At 34.2% G+C, this 20,624-nt stretch overlaps 1 protein-coding gene across 7 annotated transcripts in view; it reads left to right on the top strand.

Moving 5' to 3' along the window:
• LOC118268714 (protein yippee-like) overlaps positions 1-20,624 on the top strand; it is a 147,510-nt gene that overhangs the window by 73,242 nt on the left and 53,644 nt on the right. Inside the window, exon 2 of one of the 7 annotated variants that reach the window (XM_050704137.1) lies at positions 187-217. The exons of 2 other annotated variants lie outside the window; for them this stretch is intronic. In XM_050704137.1, coding sequence (XP_050560094.1) covers positions 189-217 — 29 coding nt within the window. In that variant the 5' untranslated portion in view covers positions 187-188. Of the gene's footprint in view, positions 1-186; positions 218-2,739; positions 2,900-12,635; positions 12,907-20,624 lie in introns of those variants that run through there. 4 more of the 7 variants (XM_035583308.2, XM_050704144.1, XM_035583306.2 and 1 more) reach the window with 4 other exon arrangements.

The following is a 20,624-nucleotide window of genomic DNA, read 5'->3' as shown; positions in this document are numbered from 1 at the left end:
TTAGCAATCGCCCGGTGCTTCAAGTGTATGGACACAATAGAGGCGTTCCAAGTGCCTTGCCAAACTTTTGCGAGTTAGGAATTTAAGGGTTGTTGAGGAATCTGGGCATATGAAGATTGGGCAAGGGGTAATTGTGGCTCACACAATGCAAGCGTTGTTTATAATAATATTCTCTGCCTGTTTCAGGTATGGCCTGGCTGTGTCTCATATATAAAAGGTACGAAAATGGTGTATCATTGTTAGTCTTCCTTTGGACCATCATTAGTGTACCTTTTCCATATCCATAGTCTCTGATTTTACTAAACTTCAGCTTCTAGTAGATAGAAAAGCAGCTTTAAAACCTTTTTCGAGACAAAAATACTTCAAGTCACCGTTAGCAAGTTGTCAATATAAATTATTTTTCGTTGCAGATTTAATTTTATTTAAAATCGAGTGAAATTGAATAAAGTCAGTTACAGATAGATTCTCCCAAAAATATCTGTACTCACAATAAGGTTCATAAAAGATGCTAAATGACAGGTGTCAATTGCATGCGGGAAAATCGGTCCTTACCGTGTGGCTTTTGGGTAAAAGGACCAACAAAATTATTGAGAGAATTTTCACCTTTTTTAATATAAGAATAATACTGAGCTATGACTAGTAGTGATTACTATAAACTATCTAAAACGATGTTGCAAAAAAAAACACTATTTATTTATTCAATTGTACATGTATACATTTTATGGGAAAGGGATAGATGGCAAATGAACAGACGGAATCCCTGATGGTAGGCAATAAATACTCACTTATTAATTCTAAGCCAAAAGAATTCTTCAGTCAACATGCTTGCTTTAATTACTTCAAAACATAAACAAAATTACCAAACACCATGTTCTTCACTTACTCAAATAATTTCATAATTACATTATAATTTAGAAGTTGTTCCTCACACATTCTAATCGTGTTAACATTCCAACCGCACACACTCGCAAAACTTTTCAGACGGTTGTAAGCGTATGATTGAAACTGACGATTCGACATTATTTTTATTACTTACGCTATTTTTGCTATTTTCTTCTGATAGTCGTGAAAGTTTATGATAAAAGTTGTGAACTAAAACAATCTCTTGATAGACTTTATATGAAAAACAATGTCTTTAGACTTTATGGAATCGCTCTTATCTTTTATCATTGAGTGATCAGTTCTTACACCTCTTTTCAAATTCGATCGTTGATAAAACCACTAACCAGTTTCTGTTTTGAAACCAAATAAAAATAATATATAAAGATATTTTTAAATTAATAAAGCACCATACTTTTATTAGTTTAATTAGTAAGCCCTAACATAAAATAGGACATTAATGTCACTTCGAAGTTTACACTCATTATTATTAAAGTTACTAAATCGAAAATATTTGTATGACGAAGGCGATGACAACTCCTTTGTAACGAATACCATCGACATAATAAAATATAATAAAAAGTTACAACATCATAATTAATGCAAGATCACGTATCGACTACATCTACAGAGCAACAGAGAGTTGTTTTAGATTCTTCAGATACCTTTTCGGTTGTGGTCCTTTTTCCCACTATCTTGGACAAACTTGGTATTTATGTTTTGCAACCTTTTGGGAACTGCTGGCAGTATCTCAACATTGTAATTGGTCCTTTCTGAATTTCGATGCTATGTTTGCTATCTATACTAATATAATAAAGCTGAAGAGTTTGTTTGTTTGAACGCGTTAATCTCCAAAACTACCGGTCCGAGTTAAATAATTTTGCAGTAAAACATCACGCGATGACCAATTGGAGTCCAGCAGGGCGAGTGAAACCACGCGGGAGTAGCTAGTATTCCATAATCTTATTGAATCGATTTTTTAACTGGAACCATCTAAAAATATCTTTCTAATAGGTATGATAAATATGTTTTTTTAAAACTTACGAAATCCTTTGCTGTTTGTACTTATTATGAAACAACATAGCTACAACTATTAAACACATTTGACTGTGTACTAAGCATGTGTCTAGTCTAGAACTATTAGACCAAATCCGTCTTAAAACGTTTATCTTGGAAGTAAAAGCACTTGTATGTCGTCTGGTCCTTTTGGTACATTTATTGGGTCTTTTTGCTCGTGTGGTATGCTACCTGGATCGTTTCCGTCGCGCGGTCATCGCTCGGACCGATCGGCGGGACGTTGACACCGCTTTGTCTTGCACCGATCGAATACAGTGCAACCCGTCTGCACTGTGCACTGTGCAACTCGTGAAGTAGGAAGGAAGTTGTTATGTGGATGCGATGTTTGAGCGGGTCGTGGTAATGAGATCTGATTGCTGTGATTTTTTTTTGTGATATGAAAATGGTACAGACTAAAATCACCGTTATAAAGATTGCACTTATTTCAGATTTTTATTGAGACTTAATACCATACAAACTAATATGAGCATTAAAAATAAAGTTGTAATAGATAGGTATCTCAAACCTATTCAACTATTCATACATATATGTAATTACTCAGAATAAATGTGCATAATGTAGGTACACAATTATCAAATTACATACAACAAAAACAACAGAATTAACTAAAAATAATATATGCACAACAAAACAATTTGAAAAACAAAAGTGATATTTTCCTACATTAGCGCAGTGAGACAGATATTTACATAATTTCCACGGGCGACGGTACCTAAAGTGAAGGTTGTTGAATTTATGTGTCTGCTTGCCTCCACCGTCTCGTATCGTACCGGAGACGGAGTGCAGGACCTCTGGCCGTGCTGCACGCTGCACATTCAGTTGTGAACGAAACCCGGCGCCGCGACGGACGCCTGCGACCCCGCGAGTGCCGTGTCCATAAAGTTGAGTGTTGCTTCGTAGTTCTGTGACGCTGACGGATTGTTAGCTCCGCCGCCACACAAAGGTTGGTTGATTAAACGTTTATTTATTTAGAAATACTTGAAATTTCGCGGTTTAGTTCGTTCTGTTCAACTTGTAAATTGTTTTGTTTGATTAATTTTAACGTTACCCAAGTTTCGTTTCGAATACTTGTTCATAAATTCGGGGATCAATTTCCAATTAAATCTTTTATAGCGTTTTTAACTTTGTTGAGCCTTGGATGTTAGTAATGAGAAATTAAATAACGATCTCGAAGGGTCACCGGCTTCGGATAAACTTGTAGTTACGTCTTTACGATAAAGCTGTGTAATTATTTTGTTTGACGATGAACAGTAATTGTATTTTATTTCATCAATTTACTTTCAGTACATGAGACTAATTTCATACATTAGACTATTAACATTTAAAGTATCGATTAAGTATTTTAGGAGCTTTATGCAACTTCTTATTATAGAAGTTTACAAAAGTTTAAATAAATTTAAAACTTTTAACTACATAGCTACAGAGTCAAAGGTCGACAACCTGTGTCAAAGTATTGATTTAAAAATCAAAATTGAAATAAATAAAATGGCTGACGAAAGGGAAATTATAGTGGATAGTGTAAGAGCACACGGAACGACCATTAAAGAAATTAAGGGTAATTTCCACTGAAACTGAAGCCCAGGTGTTTTTTAAATGAGAGTTCCCAAGAACTTAATCCACATAAGTGAAGTAGTTTCCACTCGGCTCTAGTGGTTCATTCATACTTTTTTAGTTTTTTAATATTGGTCCTTTTAGTCTCAAGTTGCGGGTACGAAAGGACCAATTTTCTGTGCTTGGATTTATATGGAGAAAAGAAATTATATTTTGATAAATTTGTGAAGCTTTAAGGTTAGTAGTGATGAACGTAACTGTTAAATTGAAAATGATTGAGTTTTTAATAATTATACACTGTAAAATTTATGTATTTTTCGTCCCGCTAAACAACTTGTTATAAGTTGTTAAGAGTACTTTCGATATACATACGAGTATAACATTATAATATTAGTATAACATTTTATTTCTTTGTAAAACTATTACGGGGACAAAACCATTTTGTTTTGGGACAAAAACGATATAAATTTCACGGTATACCTTTAAAGTAGTTGTTTTTAAAACTAAATTAATAATAACGAAGTTTAGTCTTTTGGTACAGCGTGACACTGTTATTTCATCTCGATGCTCTCGTTACTCACACATATTATTAAACATACACATACTTCTACACACTCATGCAATTGAGATGTCGTTTAAAGAAAACAAAGGAAAACTGACACAAATTCATTCCATCTTAATATACTGAGTCATTGCAATTTGTAAAGTGTTGACTAATTCGCAGTTACTTGAAAACATTTAGGAAGATAGCCAAATGTTTCATTGTGAAAATATTTCCATCTTTTTTTATTATAAATAGGAAGAAAATCATTTATTCTGTTTATGCTCGTGTATTATATTGTTTGTTAATTGTAAGTACATAATGAATAACATAATCGTGATTGAATTACTATGTGACAGGACTTCCCCTATTCTATAAGGACTTTCAATTGCACTGCAATTTCTGTCATGAAGCGAGTGTTTAAATATCCATAACAGTCTATTTCCGCCAATGCATCCTTCTACTTATTCCTTTTGGGAATCAAAGACGTCAGGTTTTATTCTATGCACAACATCTCCACAATTTTTTAGCAATATTTATTAGTTAAACAAGACCTAAATAAATATACTTCACCTATCGTGCGAAAACGGGAAGTATTTACATCAACTCAACTGCTTTAAACGGGATTTCACAAAAGGGCAACGAACGCAAGTTCAAACACTAAAAACACCACTGTTTTGCCTTGAATGTAAATTAACAAAAATATCACGTCCAGACCACCTACTTGTGAGCATAAAAGCTGCTCGATAAAGAACCCAAAACATGGTGCTGTTTGAAAAATAAACATCCCATATATGAAGTTACATACATATAAAATTATACTTACTACAAACATATTAAACGTACTGACTTTGCCTGTAACCTTTCTTTCTCCTCTAGGTCAAAGTCAAATAATATTTATTTTAATTAACCTGTTAACTGTCGATATATGAGACACAATAGAAAATACATACATTTGAGTCTATCTTAAATTGGGTTAATTCAAGTCGAGCATTTTTAAAAGATATTACACAACATGGCCACTTAGTCATATTATCATATACATATTATCCAAGTCGTATACCTCATTATTGAGGCTTGTGAGTCCCCTCTGGGCTATGAAAGTCCTAGTGCGATGCTCCTCTGTTGGGATTATCTCTGTATTATTAAGTGCATATATTATCTTACCAGTAGTGTTACCTGTCCATTGTCTGTCACTCAATCTCAACAATAATGGAAGAATTTTCTTTATGTATGTACTACATACATTGATATTGATTTTCATATCTAAATGTCGTGTATGACAACCACTAATGGTGTGGTGATGTGTGGTGGCTCGTGTGACGTCACTCATCGATTTCTGATACCTCGGTCAAAAATAACATGTGTCATTAGCCGCTGGAATGGTTTGATTTGGTTTATACAGTAATTTTCTTGTTTAAGTACTTGATGTTCTGAGCTCATATTTATCAAAGTTCACTTGTGTATGTCATGTAAATTGCCCGTTAAGCATCCCATTTTATGAAATGTAATATTAAAATGTTTTTCAGGCTAAACTGAGAAATTTCCATCTCATTCTAAATATTGTTATATCTATTTGAAAACAAGAGCCACTCTAAATCAAAATCCGGTTCAATAGCAATCCATTTCATTAATTGCTCATAAACTCTCAAGTTCAATAATAATTTTCTAGATTGGTTTCTCAATCAACTCAGCCATATTTTGTAAACACAGAAACTTCACGAAAATTAGTTACGTAAAGGTGATTAGTTAAACGTACCTCTCACGTAATTGACTAATATCTAATGACGTTTTAAGCGAACTAACAGGATGGTCCTTCACACTCCCAAAGGACCAAAATGTAAAACGACCTCCAATGTTTGGTCTTTTGAAGCGAAAAAGCGGTTTCAAGCGGAAAATTCCCCTGGAAAAACAACAGGACAATCCAAACTTGATCCCTAATGATTAATTTACTGAACAAACAATGGCTAGCGTAAATAAAATATGCTCCATTACGAACAGAAATGTGAAAATATACGTACAAATGTTTGTTAGGTACGAACAAAAATAATCGCCGTTCAAATTAACCTCTAAAATAAACTCTGAATGAAAATTTGCTACAAAATGAGGTCAAGTACCCATAATAACATATACCGGTGACCGATATGATATGAATGTAGATTGTAGTTCTGCACTCGACATGCCCCAGTTTTTACTCATAGATTCATTTAGTGACTGTTTCGCGGTATTTTTTGTGAAACATTTTTGCGGAAACTTAAAATTCCGAAACTGTACTGTGGGAGAATGGAGTCTAATTAAAACCTCTTTTTTTCGCCAACAGTCTTTTAATACGAATTTGAAAAGCGAACGCCTAAAAATGTAATATAAGCTGCCAGTGTTATTTTGTATTATGGTAATCCTCTTGTGTGTGGAAACAACGGTTGAGTCTATTGTTCTCTATTTGAAAACGAGTTTTGTCTCGAATTTTCTATAAATTCATGAAATGGGTTATATTGTACATGTTATTGTATGAATTCACTTTCGTTCTTGCGTTTTATTGAAATAAATGAATCTATTTTAACCACTTCATCTGATTTATATGCAGTCGTATGCAGCTGATATGCACATGGCATTAAGGGATAATTAATAAGAAAAATAAGGAATACGTACTTAATCTTTTATTCCACTAACTTCAATAATCCTGCAAACACTGATTCAAAATAAATTAATTCAATACAAATACTGGTATTATCGACCTCACTGACCAAATATCATAAAACACGATTCCAATCGGTCTGATTACCCTCGACAATTGGCTAGCACGGTTGCACGGCACACAGTGCTCATGTCAAGGGCTATACCAGATCTTACCAGCTGATAGCTTGGGTCAAGGTGTGAACTGATTGAGGTCTTCCTATTACATCTTCGTAACAACTCGTCAAGGAAAGATTTGACGTTGTTTTCTATTGTTGTTAATGGCTGTGTCTGTTGTGTAATTCCTTTGAACGAATGTGATATAATTTGTTTGTTTTGATGTAGTTTAGAGTCGTCTTTGGGGTCTGCTATTGAAATGTTTTTAAAGGTCTTTCTGCCGTACTTACTCAGAGACATGTAGTGATTACTTAATCTATTCCTTAGTAACGATATAGTTAAGAAATCAAGTGATAAAGACTGGGTTAAGTAACCTTTAAATTACTCTGAGTGTGGCGGTTAAGAATATTAGTTTTTTAAGTCTTTGGTGTAAATAACAAGTAAATTCATCAACCTCTGTACTGTAGTGTACTGTACTATTCAAGTTTAAAAATAACAGGCTTTATAGTGATAACCGAAGCAGTTGAGAAATGCAACTCTACAGTTTACATTGTCTTAACTGACCAAACGATGGAAATGCAGAAATTCAGTTATTAAATTATTCTATGAACTCATCCCTTTTTACGTGGGATTAATAACATTTATAACGTGATTCGGAAAACATTGTGTGTTGCTCTCCACCTCGGTCCCACGGGGAAAAATAAGCCTAAAATTATGTGAACAACAAAAAAGAAAATCGCGAAAATTGCGAGTATTCTCAACGTGCCTATATCTTATTTACGAACTGTCACGCACAACGGCTGATGTTTATAAGTAAAAACTGCTTGACATTGTTACGCACTTTGACACAAAGGCTTCAAAAGTATGAGCGAAATATCACTTGAGTGGAGAGAGGCCTACACATCATATGACTCTTAAGAGTACCTACTGTGTTATGACCAAAAATTAAATTAATAAACCTAGATTACTTAGTCCTTTTGTAATTTCGGGTCATTAACTCTTTCACCTGACAACAAGCTTCTCCAAATGTACTAGAATCCTTATCGACTCACCCATTACGACACTAAAATTATTGTTACAGTACTAGAAGATTAAATGAAAATCAATTCTCTGTTTTCTCATCCATTAACTGTTAAGAGCTATAGAAGTTCTAAGTGCCCTTAGCTAAAGTTTCCAAAAGTTACGTACCTAGACGAATAGCGAAGCTTTTGTCTAATATAATGGAAAATCACATCGTTTGTTTATCTGCCATCGTGTAAAAGTCTACAGTACCCTTTACACGCGCACAGATAATGTGAAGTGGCATCTTGTTATTATATTACGTTCCATACTCAAGCTTTAACACAAATACACGCGTCTTTTTACATAAATACTTAACATTGTGCTTATCGTTCTTTTCCCTGAAGAATCTGAAAATCGCAGGACGTAACTTGCGAAGGTTTGTTATTTTTGCTTTAACTTCTCCTCCATAGTTTTTTTTAGTACGAGCAACAAAAATAGTTGCGGACTCGCGGATCGAAGGACCGAACTTGTGTTTGACAAGTTCGAAAGTTAAGTCGGGAAGGACCAGGATTTTACAAGGAAAACATTTCGAGTGCTCTTCCAGTTACCGGTCTAACTACGTGGACTAACTTCAGTTACCGTAATTAGTTCTGTCACTTTTGACATTGTTTGACATATCATTGAAATTTTACTTAGATTTTTAACGATGCCTAAAGGTCAATATAATTATGGTAATGATAACTCCAAGTAATAGTCGCATTGATTTGATTTGTGATAAGCGAAAATAGGCCTTATCGGTTTACAATGAATGGCATTTGAGACTAAATTAATCAATCAATTTAGTTGTGAATAAGCATTCAATAAAAGTTTATAGGGTTTACTTACCCTTTTCAGTTTTTTCATAAAACATGTAAATATCAAACATTGCGTCACTAACTGGTGTAATTAAGTTGTTTATGGGAGACTTTCCCGAATTCCCATTGATTCGACGAAACATGGGGGTGAAACGAAACCTTTGGTAGTTGTTTTTTCGATTTTTTTCTCGACTCATATTCATTCGTAGAACGAAAGATTAGTCACTACTGACAGTAAGGGACTATTAGCTAGGTTGACAATTAGTCACATTCAATTAGTTCCAAAAATAGTTGATCGAAATAATTATTTACTTTCTTGTATGTATGTCGATAAAAATATGTTGTCGTAAGTGTATATCAGTCCCAGGCATGAACACATCCGGAGTTGCGGACTACCTAGCAGGTTTACCGGGGCTCCGGCTCGAAAAGCAGGAGAAGGAACGGGGTGGTTTTTAGTCAGTAAGAGTCTGACACTCCCTCTCGCCTCGCCCAAGGTGGGAGAAGTCATTGGATGATATTCCCCCTCAAAAAAAAGGCATGAACACAATAATTATTAAACTGTTGGAGGTACTACATAAAATACTTCACACATTTTATGTAGGCAGATAATAGATATTACCTTCATAACGTATCTCGCTTAATATTTTTTTCATATTTTCTGATATATTTATCGTCGCTCGTAAACTCATATCTAATATCTTTGATTTTGAAATATTTTGAGCGTAAAATAACATCGCATATCTGTTTCTTTCAAGAGTGAACAACTATGTAGTCCAGTGTATATATTTTATATAATATTAATTTTAGTTTTAACACAATCTCCCAAAACCACTACAACTTTTATCGGTTTTCTGTGAGGCCGTGGTATCACTCCGGTCGAGCCGGCCCATTCTAAAGCATGGCTCCCCCACACTTAAATGCCGCAAGGGGCGAGTCGATGCATCAAAATAATTATTTAATTGTTAAATTTTTCACTCGCCCCGTAAGGGTTTCGTGAATCGAACCACAACTCCAAATTAATAAAAACGGGGCGAGTGGAACATTTTAATCGGAAGGGGCAAGATCCAGGGGCGAGCTGATACTACACCCCAAAACCACTACAACTTTTATAAGTCAGGATCTAAAGCAGGTACAACTTTGAAAACACCAAAACACTGAAATCTGGCCCATCCCAGGGACATATCTTGAATCCCACAATGAAATAAATCAGAAGATATTATTAAAGGGGAAGAAAAAGACGTTATGTATAAGAGATGTAATATGTAACTAGAGAAAATTTTAAAACAATCCTTGGTATGGAAAAGTTAATTGTAAGATCCAGCGTGATTTACTCGTTTTCCTATAGAATCTGTAATCATCCGCTTCACCTAACATTACGCCCAACTAATAACGTAACCAAACATCTGTCCATTCCATTACAATCTTCAGCTTTCATTTTTTATTTATTTTTTATCTAATATAACAATAAAGTATAACAAAATTGCATTTCGTAACAAATGAATGGAATATAAAAGACCCATATATTTATAGAATTATGAGCCTTCTCTACATAATCTCGACGCTTGGTAAGCAGGTTGGAAATCGCTGTCATCTTCCAAAAGTTCAGGTTAATTAGAGAGTGCTGCTACCCGTAGTCGGATAATTTGGCACCCGTGGAAAAAGTAGGGATACAAATATATTCTACTCTACTGCCACTACATGTTTTTCCCTTACACATAATTCGAATTTCTTGGAAACACAATTTGCGTCACTTAAACCATCACTATTAGTTAAACAAGTAGGTACACATGTGGAACTTCACGTAAAATACAACCACACTAATCACCTAACCCACTTTAGACTCAATCAAAAGCGTATATAAATAAATAAATCGAGAACGTCAATCGAAAATCATATGTTGTGTTTACGTATCGATTCTCAATTTAAACTAATCGATTCACCAAATACAGGCCATTGTCCTTTCTAAAGGTCGTCTGGAAATAAACGCGTTACGAGTGCGATTTCAATGTTTTCCGTACTAATTATTTTCTTTATACTTACTACAAGCAACGCAATTCTTTTGTTATCTGTCAACGATAATGCATGGACTCGTCATGGTCCTCGTGTACAAAGTGAGTGGAATATTTAGTAAAAACAATAAAACATAATATATTCGTATGTATTGACAATATCAAGGACATCTTAGATGTCATTGTATACTAAAAATGAGTTCCTCACAATATAAAATCATTTCAATTGTCTGGTCAATCGGTTCGACGCGTGAAATTACACAGTACGTGATGACATTAGCTGTATACTTTTTTATAAAATGTGAATTTCTTCTACAAATACAGTCATATTTTATAACCATTTATCAAAAACAAAAAATGTACTTCGTTACGTTTATAAAACTTGCAATTTTATTTAAAAACACGAAGAAAGAAAGGCACCTTTACCATTTATTATTGCACAAATCCGTAAATATAAGAATGTCATTATGTTCTCGTGTGATGCAAATGAAAGTCGTCGTATCTAGATAAACAGATATTTCACAACTCTCGTCACTTTGTCGCAATTATTTCTGTTTGTCCAATAGGACTTAGAAATCTCAAGTACGTATCTTCAAGTTCATTGACATCGCAATATAGTTTCCGGATTTTCCTCCGACCGCTAGATTTATTCGGTCCTTTGCGGTCCTTCGGTCCGCGAGGTTACGAGATACTACGCGTGGATCTACGTACCTCTACAGAGGTCTACGAACTCTTACGATGACCTACGAAAACATCATTGTAACTTTGTCTTTTAAAAATTACAAAATATTTAATACTTATTGGCTTGTTTCTTATATTAAAATTCCTAAATAAAATTCTGTTATTAAATTCCATTATCTTGACATAAAAGTGTCTTCACTCGTCTTCATTACTGCCATTTTTGGTCCTAGGTAGAAATTTTGCTCTCGAAAAAAATTTATGATACCTATTCGGCATTCAATTCGATACTAACTAGATCAAATATTGTTAGCTTGATAGTTACACGTGCCGTTGACTCGTATTGCGCAGTTTTGTCATACATAATAGTAATAGTAGGATAAAAGATATACTATGTAGGTGAGTGAAGAATAAACAATGCTTTCTTTCACAAAGAAAACACCTTTAGGTAAATTTCTAGGAAGACCAAGACAATAGATAAACATAAACAACAAATCTCTACAAAAGTCTTTTTTTATATTGTAAACTCACAAAGACTCCCAATATCAAAATAGTATTCTCTTCTGTACGAAATATAGATCTGTTAAAATGTCCAACTGTCCAACCCACCTGTTTAAAAAAACTATTGTATGGTACATAATAATTCGGTGCATCGACACGACATAAATACATAATTTCATCTACATTGTCCGCGCCGTTCCTCGCCCCGCCTCCGCGTTGGACCGAATTTCTTTCATACGCACATCTCAGGTTCATGGCTGCTCAGTTATTTACGTATCGCGTGCCAACATTACAACATGAACATAGTGACCTTTCACGATTTACTTTTCTAACTATTTAACTACCCATTATTATGTATGGAATCAGCTGTCGAACTACCTAAACTTCGTATACTTTCTTACTGTACAGTTTACGGCCGGCGATAACGCGCCCGATAAGACCATGTTATTGTTATGATGCGCTAGTGTGAGTCGGAGGCCGCGCTGTATTTAAATCATTTCGGCGATACCTTTGTAAAAGTATTTCTTTAAGAAAATGCCCTAAGGCTGGGAAAAGACTCGGGACTTTCAACAAACCTTTTTAATTTACTCAGTGAGTCGTCCACGACTCTCCGAATTTTAAAACGAAATTGAGTTCAGCGAAATCTAGTAATCTACTCAATGTTTACGTGTTCATTCACACGCGTTGTATTGTGTGCGTGTGGCGTCGTTGCGCCTGCGCAGAACGCCCGCGATCGAGCCCTCTTTGTTTGTTGACAAGCGGAGTGGAGGCGACTCAACAAGCTGTTCTATTCGCGTATGGACTTGGTGCGCGACGGACGTGCACTGCGACGACGCTCACTTTGTTTAGAGCTATCGTGTTATCGCGTATATCGGCTAAAATTAGTGCAGTTATTTTAAAGATTTTTTCCTCTTCTGCGCAATATTACTGTGAAGTGTTGTTCTGTGGGGCTCTGATCCGTCAGCGTTTGTACTGAAGATTTTTTACCACATCTAAAATTACGCATTCGCTGCTGTGCCAGAAGGTAATTAGTTTTCTTTTATTTTTCTTGGACATTGTATGCAATGTTCGGCTTACGAGGACTGGTACTTGAAAGAAGATTATAATCTATAATTTATATCGGGAGTGAGGCGAATTTATAATATCGGTAGACTCATCGATACATATCAATGCATCGTCTTTCAATGCAAATGCTTGCATTGGTCACAGCGCCGTCTTTATTGTACACAATAAAGATATTCACACAGTCGATTGGTGATCGCGAAATGTCTGTCAGGACGAGGATTGGAAAGTGAGAACCGACATGGTCATTAAATGTGGTACTGCACGATTTCACCGCAAATGAGATGCTTGTACACGAGCGACTAAAAGACAGACTTGCGACTTGCGTTTATGCACCGTTTCTGTTGCGACTAGATACAGTTATAATTTGGTCGTTTGCCGTAGAAGGCGTGTAGCGGTATCTTATGGTCGTCTGCTGGCCTGGTAACACGTCTCTGGGATAACGGTGTATTTATTGCACCATACGTAGTTTCTGACAAAGCAAACAATTACAAGTGACACGATGATTCAATTTCGCGGTCAACTGAACTCTAATGCGGTTAACATACAGTTAGGCGCTATTAATAGTAAACAAACAAATCTACGTACGATATGATTTCGTAAACAAAGTTTTAGAAAAACATAATACCAATTTTAACGTACTAGGAATAAGAGTCGTTTTACAATGACTGTTGACATAGACACAATCGCTCAGATAAAACAAAAATATGGATTAAAATTTAGAATGAAAATAGGCACATAATTTAACTTGAAATATCTCAAAAGACATAAGCCATGTCCATTTATGTCACACGAAAATGATCCTAATTTAAATGACAATATGAGGTCATAAATCTAATAAATAAATGTTCTTCAGTTTATTATTATCACGTAATTTACAAGTAGTGAACTTGCCACTTAAAGTAATTATGTGCATAATGTAACAAAGATAAGGACCAATATTGCAATTCCTTGAACAATATCAAAACACTTGACTGTCGCAGTTGTATTTGCAAAAAATCTATTTTAATTAGGACACTGTCGAAAAAAATAAAGAAACTTTAGTCTGAATAGGTTTTTTTTAAACAATATACATATGGTTTACTTTTAACATGTCAGTTTAAAAGAGAATTCTCAGGTAGATATATCGACAAACAAAGAAACTAAGGGTCCTTTTTTGCGAAAGCTCGAAAAGGCTTCTTATATTTACTATTTAAATAAAATTTACAATATTCAAACGAGACGTTTCAATGTTTGCTTTTGTCGAATAATTCTTTTGTGAATGAATTGAAGGGATTTGAATTGAAAAGTAATTTTGAAAGTTTAACTCTCCTTAGTTTTAGTCTTTGTGTATTTAAAAGTGTTATCTTATCCTTGCTCAGTTCAGTGACCTCAAGCCACAGATTTTTTATCGAAAATGTTTTTTTAAAGTGAAAGTTGGCTTATTTGAATATTATTATATTTTGTGGCCATTATAATTTCTTATGTGTTATTTGGCATGTTTGTGACAGTGTCGTTGATGTGATGGTAGTAAAAAATAATAAGCGTGAATACTAAACGTACTACTTCTTAATATAAGTTTTTAAACTGACATTGTCACTAGTAATGTAATTAGAACTTAAAACGGGATGTTTACCATGTTTATTAGTATTGGAAACTCACAAAAATTAATAAACATGGTAAATATCCCGTTTTAAGTTCTAATGGTAAATATACTTCTTATTTTTTAATTTTGAATTTGTCAGTTGTAAGTGTCTATTTATTTAAGAAAGCAGTCTATTTCATTTATTATAAATAAATATTAAGCTACACAATACTCTTTAAATCAGCCTATCCCTCAAAAAAACTAGTCTAAATGCTACATACCATATATTTTTACGACAACACTTTGTTTATGACATTTTTATGTACTAAATATGTAACTGTCAGCTGTTTGTCACACATTTATACGTAGTAGAGGAAAATACACTATTTTATATTTACAGATAAAGTATTGCGCAGTTCTATATACGTACATACATACATAACTACCAAATGTGTTTACACGCTGAAACTTCACAACAGAAAAACATATTTTCATACAATTTTCAAGGCTTTGTGTCGTTTAAATAGGAAGTATTGCGAATTGATTGATCTGGTGCTAATTGTTTGGTAAAAAACGCTTTACAATGGCATCACGAATCATTATTTCTTAAATATTTTTTGTCACTAAGATATTAAACAAATATACAATTCAAGACAAAGACAAATATATTCGGCTGGAGGCCCAATCCCCGATTCCCCAAACAAACCATAAATTCCTAACCCCCAAAAGGCTTGCAAGGCACTTGTAACGCCTCTGGGAATTCGGGTGTCTATGGGCGGCGGTAATTGCTTACTATCAGGTGATCCGTATGCTCTTTTACAGGCTTATACCATTACGAAAAATATCCGAAGATGAAAAGACTCAACGAACATATGTAATATTAGTAATTTCACACGTTGCCAACTCTACAAAAACTGGGTTCAGTCAAAAATGCAATAACAAATCACTATTTATTTTACCTCACATATTTGTCTATTAGTCCGTAAATCTTTGTCAAAATAAACATTTAAAATCTGAATGCCTACGCAGCCAAAATTGTGTCAAATTGCTATAGTAATAAGGTTTCATTAAAACCTTGGTGCGGTGCCTTAAAGCGTTGTCTAGGGGTAGTTAAACTTGTATGGGTACTCTAAACAATATTACAATCCACCAAATGTATTATTAGGGACTACACGAAGTTTATAACGCTCTCAACGAAATTAGTTTGAACCAAGAGGAGGCGGAAAATCTTCTTAATAATATTACTAGTATAAATTATTTTATTGCTAACTTTAATTGTAAGTTAATGTTATGTCTTCGTATTATTTCAATAGGCAATATTTTTTAATATTTAGACATAGACACAAAAACAAATTCGTTTATGAACATACAAGTTCACATGCACATGAAGCTCAGACCCAAAAGAACGATTTTATTTGTAGATCACACAAAGAGTTGCTTCATTCGGGAATCGAATTCACGCTGTACGCTACCCAGCCACCGGGCCAACCGTGCATTAAAAATTTACATCATTATATCAAATTCGCTACGTAAGTCAGCTCTGAGGTTAAGTCAAGAGTCAAGACTATTGATATAAAAATATTGAATAGAATTAAGGTCTTATAATACAGTTCAATACCCAGATATCGCAACTTTTTCCTTATTCATATACAATATTATAGAGAAAACAAGAATTATTCTAGGAATTTTCTCCAACAGTTTACATTTGACCATTCAATATGTAATGATGTAATTGTATACAAATACTCACCATGCCAAGAAATGTGTAAAGAAATTGTTCTCACGAACACATATTGTACATACATATTATCTATGTTGTCCGTCGTTACATTATATATAATAAACAAGTAAAGAGATGTATAATAGTGTAAGATATATATTGTATAATAATAAGTAAGGAGTATAAAATACACAATAACTGTGAAGACCGACTTGTAAAGCAGCTTGGTCCTTTTAGCGTCTCGAAGGACCAAAATATCGATGATTTACGATTTTAATATTTCCTTTAATAGTAGTTACTTCGTAGACAATAATAAAGGTGTTATTTTCAATATCTTTTGAGTTCGTTATCAGTTGTAGACAACTACCCATTAGAAAACTATTAAAAACGAATTTAATTCATATTATTCACAGATCAGTCAAAATTATTGGTAAATTCTTATAAAAAAAAAAAATTGTAGTTTAACACAGTCCACAATTCACAACCCATTGTTTAGCACAATATAATCTAACCTTAAAATTATTATTCCCCAAAAGGGGTAAGTACAGAAGATCAAAACAAAGAGAATCAGATTCAAGAAGTACCATGTTCACTCTAACGCTTGTTTGATGTAAAATCGTTGGCTGTAATCCAAGAAACGTATACGTCTTTGTAAATATACTGAATCTTTTGTAATTAACTGAAGTTTGTGATACGATGCATACCTGCAATGTCTTAATGAAATTACAGGCGCTAAGTTTTATGAGACAGAGTTTTATTTTAAACGCGACTTGGTCCTTTTAGCGTCTCGAAGGACCAAAAGACGAATGATTTAAGACTTGAAAGGAAGGTGCTATTTACATCGTCCCGACCTGTCAAACCTTTCAAATTTTAATAGATTTTCAATCCTCTATCATTGTGATAAAATTGAAATTTCAATGAAGATTTTTGTTTATTTTGGGATAGCTTGAGGTGCTGTTTGCACAATGTACGTACGTAGTACGTGTTGTTAATTTTGTTCAGTATCTGCGCAGTTTCAGCGTGTACTGTTATTCTTTGTCATTGTAAGTAAAGTGTTTATGACTGTTCTCATTAGTTATATTGAAGGAAAGATAAGGCTGTGATTTATTTAAGTGGGTCCTATAAATATGTAAAGTTCTTAATAAAAAGATAATGGTTTTCCCAAGGTAATGTTGAGATTAGCAGAATTTTTTAAACAGTACATGGTGAAAAATTTCTAAATTATACTTTAGTGTAAATTAATATTTGAAAACATTACGATCATCAATATAAGTAGGAAGCTAAACATTCCTTGCTTCTTAACCAAGAACCTTAATAAACTCTCTGGCTTTGCAACAACAGCTTGCTTTAAACATCCAAATGTTGCCATACCAATCCCAACACATACATCACAGTCAACACATTCGTAGGCCCATAAAATAAACCACAAAGCTAATCTCGACTATCTTCGGATCGTGCAGGCCGAAGGACCAAAATGCACGACTGCACGAACCTGCACGATAGATAGACTCGTGTTCGTCGGACCTCACTGTAGTAAATTGTGTAACCACAGATACTGCGACGTAGTATATTGTCTGTTTATCTATATCATGGTCGCTTCGACAGAAGGGACTTGTAGCTATGTAACTTAAAAAAAAAATTAAGATGATGTAAAAAATTTGAAGACTCGGTTCTTGATTAAACGTAAACTCTACATTTATTATTTGTAGCTTAAACTGAGATTTGAATTGTCTTTATTTGAGAAATCGTTCACAGGAACTTCAATATAGGCTCTTTTAAATCACTCTCCTCTGAGTTTTAGTGAATATAGATAAGTAGTATTTTGGTTCCTAAGTTACCAGCCTTAATAACATCGTTAGTAAAACACGAAATCTGAACGAATACCCAATAAACATCACTCGTTTCACTCGCTTTCACGCTAATTACATAATTGACTCTAACAACCATTATGTAGTTTAAAGATCGTACATCATAGTTCGTAAAAATTTAACGCAAATTCCCAGACAGCTACAAAGTAAAGTCTCTCTTTGTAATGGTCTCTGTCACCCCCCTAACAACATGTACCTAAGGAGATGGGGTGGCGACAGCCAGTTATTTGGCACTAACACTTGGCAGGCTATCCACTGATTCATAAGAGCATAAAGCAGGAAACATGGTTACATAAAATTCTTTTGCTTTGTTATAGTTGTTAAGTTACATTGGTCTTTTTAGTTATTAAAATATTAAGCAGAAACTGTTAGATATGTCCTATACTATATCATAATACAGCAATGGCACTTATGGTTATCATATTTTTCTTTCACCTATGTTTAAACATTTAAAGTATCATACCTACTTGAGCTATAAAGAAAGACAACAGTAATGATCGATGAACCTTGTCTACTATTATGCAGCTACCACTAAAATGAACAGAAACATCCATTTAACAATATTCATTTCAAAATCCCATTTAAATTAACTCGCAACACAACTAAAACATCACTTATATGAACTCGAAATAGAATAAAATATTCCCAGTAATAGAAAACGAGACGAAATACCTAGGACTGGGTGCAATTTTCATAAAACTTTATTTCAACTACAAAACCGCAGACGGACTGTAATGGAGGTTGGGATTGCAGACAAAAGTTTAATATTCCATCTACAGGTGCTGATGACCTTGAAGATATGAAGTAAAGTAGAAACAAAGAGACAGAGGTACCATATTGCGATGGCAAATTGAACTATGATGTACCAATGCACCATTTTATAAATAACAATGAGGCAGATGGGCTAGAAATTACAGTTTTTAAAATGGGTTCAAATGATTCTGAGACTGATGATTGTTGATGAAGCGAAAAAGGGATGTAAAATTTGTAGCAAATGGCTTTTCATTATCTCTGCCTGCCCCATGGAAGACAGGCGTGAGAGTTATGTATGTATATGATTATGAGCATGTGGTCTATTTTTTGGACTTCATCTTTTAGGTAAAGTGTATCTTAATATTTCTTTAATGAGATAGGTATGCTTCCTATAATATAAGAGCATTGGAGGAATGCATAACATCACGGAAACTATAATAAATGTTTAGATGAAATTGTTTTAAATTTGCACTCCCACAAGAGGATTTTCTTGTTTTAAAATCATGTTCATTGAGTTTAAAACAAATGTCAAAGACTGTCCCCAATTCTGTAATATCGTAACTGCATCCGAAATATTGATTCCAATGCGGCGTTATACAATTCACAAATCTCTGAAGTAAAACACAAAAGTATTCTCAAACAAGCTTAAAAGATATTTCACACAAGGGAAAAATACTCTTATGTCAAGTTGTGGAAGTTTACAATAACAGTTTGAGTTTTATGGTAAGAGTTAACATAAGGAGGATATAACTGTTATAACGCCAATGTAGCAAAGTGGATTGACCGTCGAATTATGTAAAAAACACCACTTAATGTTGTCCCCAAAAGTTACAGTTATTGACAATGATCGCAAATTGTCAAACTACATAAATTCATGTAATTAAAGTGAAATCTGCAGTAACCGGTCCTTCGATACTGTAACGGGTACACGCTAAGATACCGTTGCACCGCCAGCTAAAGGAAATAATCACCTAAATGAAGTAATGTAAGGTACAAACTCGCCTTTGTACATTTTGGCTCACATCCAACGGGTTTAAGGAAAATATTTACGTAAAGGCGACTTGAAATACCGAAACCCTTTGTTGTAACTACGTACTCACTCTTTCTTAGTGCGTCTCAGATAATGCTGCTATTTAAAATGTACATTGGAGTTTAAGAATACTCTGTTCTTATTAAGTCTAATTCCGCGCAGTATCATACAAACATCGCAGCAATGAAATCCAATTTGTGTCTCCTTAGTTTACTTTAATGTCACTTACTTAAACTCCCGTCCCATTTCCATTTCACTTAAAAATAAGCGTTTCCCGCTTGTTACACCAGTTTTAGCTGGAATGCTTTTCGTAAACAGTGCGATTTATTTCATTGTTGTCTGCGCAAAGCGTTCCTAAGAAAATGATGATGAATCAAAATTTCAAAGAACTTTATGATAGGTAGTCAAACCAGTCAATATACGCTGTATAAATAAACAAAGACTAAAGTCATAAAATGCATTCGTTTTCAACAGTTATTTCACTTTCTTTATAGCTAATTTTATTTTCCTATAAAATCTATATTGAAGTAGTTTACAAGCCAGACAGGGGGGTGTACTTAGATAATATTGTTGCAATAAATTCCCTGTGCATTCTCCCGTCTAGACGTGCGTGCATTAAACTTGAAACTGCATCTCCCTCCCCGTCTGCATCGAAATTGCGATCTTTATTTTCCAGACCATCGTTGTAAAGTGTTGGAGCACCGTCTGGACAATTTTCAATTTAATTTTCATAATATTCTGCTTC

This window comes from Spodoptera frugiperda, chromosome 2, assembly GCF_023101765.2.
Source record: "Spodoptera frugiperda isolate SF20-4 chromosome 2, AGI-APGP_CSIRO_Sfru_2.0, whole genome shotgun sequence".
Classification (NCBI taxonomy): Eukaryota; Metazoa; Arthropoda; class Insecta; order Lepidoptera; family Noctuidae; genus Spodoptera; species Spodoptera frugiperda.
The sequence above is the reverse complement of the archived record's forward strand: the minus strand, read 5'-3'. Positions and strand labels throughout refer to the sequence as shown.